At 65.8% G+C, this 1065-nt stretch overlaps 1 protein-coding gene across 1 annotated transcript; it reads right to left on the reverse strand.

Moving 5' to 3' along the window:
- Nucleotides 1–5: 5 nt before the first annotated feature.
- LOC146596990 (uncharacterized) lies at nucleotides 6–1059 on the reverse strand (the record flags this gene model as incomplete). Its single annotated transcript, XM_085302954.1, has 1 exon — nucleotides 6–1059. A coding segment is annotated over exon 1 (675 nt), but the record flags the coding sequence as incomplete, so codon positions are not given.
- Nucleotides 1060–1065: the final 6 nt, after the last annotated feature.

Genomic DNA, 1065 nt, shown 5'->3' on the forward strand with positions numbered 1-1065 from the left:
CCAGCGGCCATGGTGGAGCCAACAGTTATGGATCCAGTCGTCACGGTGGCCCCAGCAGTCGTGGTGGCCCAAGCAGTCGTGCTAGCTCCAACGGTTGTGGTGGCTCCAACGGTCGTGGTGGAGCCAACGGTCATGGATCCAGCGGTCATGGTGGAGCCAGCAGTCGTGGTGGCCCCAGCGGTCGTGGTGGCCCTGGAAGTTCTGGTGGTTGGGGTGGCCTCAAGGGTGGTGGTGGCCCCAAGGGCCATGGTGTCTCCAGCAGTCCTGGTGTCCCCAGGGCCTTTGATGGCCCCAAGGACCATGGTGTCTCCAGCAGTCCTGGTGTCCTCAGGGCCTTTGGTGGCCCCGAGGGCCATGGTGTCTCCAACAGTCCTGGTGTCTCCAAGGCCTTTGGTGGCCCCGAGGGCCATGGTGTCTCCAGCAGTCCTGGTGTCCTCAGGGCCTTTGGTGGCCCCAAGGGCCATGGTGTCTCCAGCAGTCCTGGTGGCCCCAGGGCCTTTGGTGGCCCCGAGGGCCATGGTGTCTCCAGCAGTCCTGGTGGCCCCAGGGCCTTTGGTGGCCCTGAGGGCCATGGTGTCTCCAGCAGTCCTGGTGTCCCCAGGGCCTTTGGTGGCCCTGAGGACCATGGTGTCTCCAGCAGTCCTGGTGTCCTCAGGGCCTTTGGTGGCCTCGAGGGCCATGGTGTCTCCAACAGTCCTGCTGTCTCCAACAGTCCTCGTGTCCCCAGTAGCTCTGGTGGCCCCAAGCACAACGATGTCCCCGACTTCAATGTCCACGGCAGCGTCAGTGTCCCCAAGAGCTCCGGTGTCCCCAACATCTCCATCACGCCTGGTGCCTCTGGTGCCCCCCCGCGCCCCGGTGTCCCCAACGCCTCCATCATCCCACAACCCTCCAACGCCCACGGCACCCTCACTGCCCTCAGCGCCTCCGTCACCCCTGGTGGCCCCATGACCCCCAGCACCCCCAATACCGCCGTCATCCCACAACCCTCCGGTGTCCACGGCATCTTCCACCTCTCCATCACCCCCGGTGGCTCTGGTGTCCCCAGGAGCCCCGGCGTCCCCA

Source organism: Rhea americana, unplaced genomic scaffold (assembly GCF_003343005.1).
Source record: "Rhea americana isolate MKP2758 unplaced genomic scaffold, rheAme1 scaffold_1943, whole genome shotgun sequence".
Lineage (NCBI taxonomy): Eukaryota > Metazoa > Chordata > Aves > Rheiformes > Rheidae > Rhea > Rhea americana.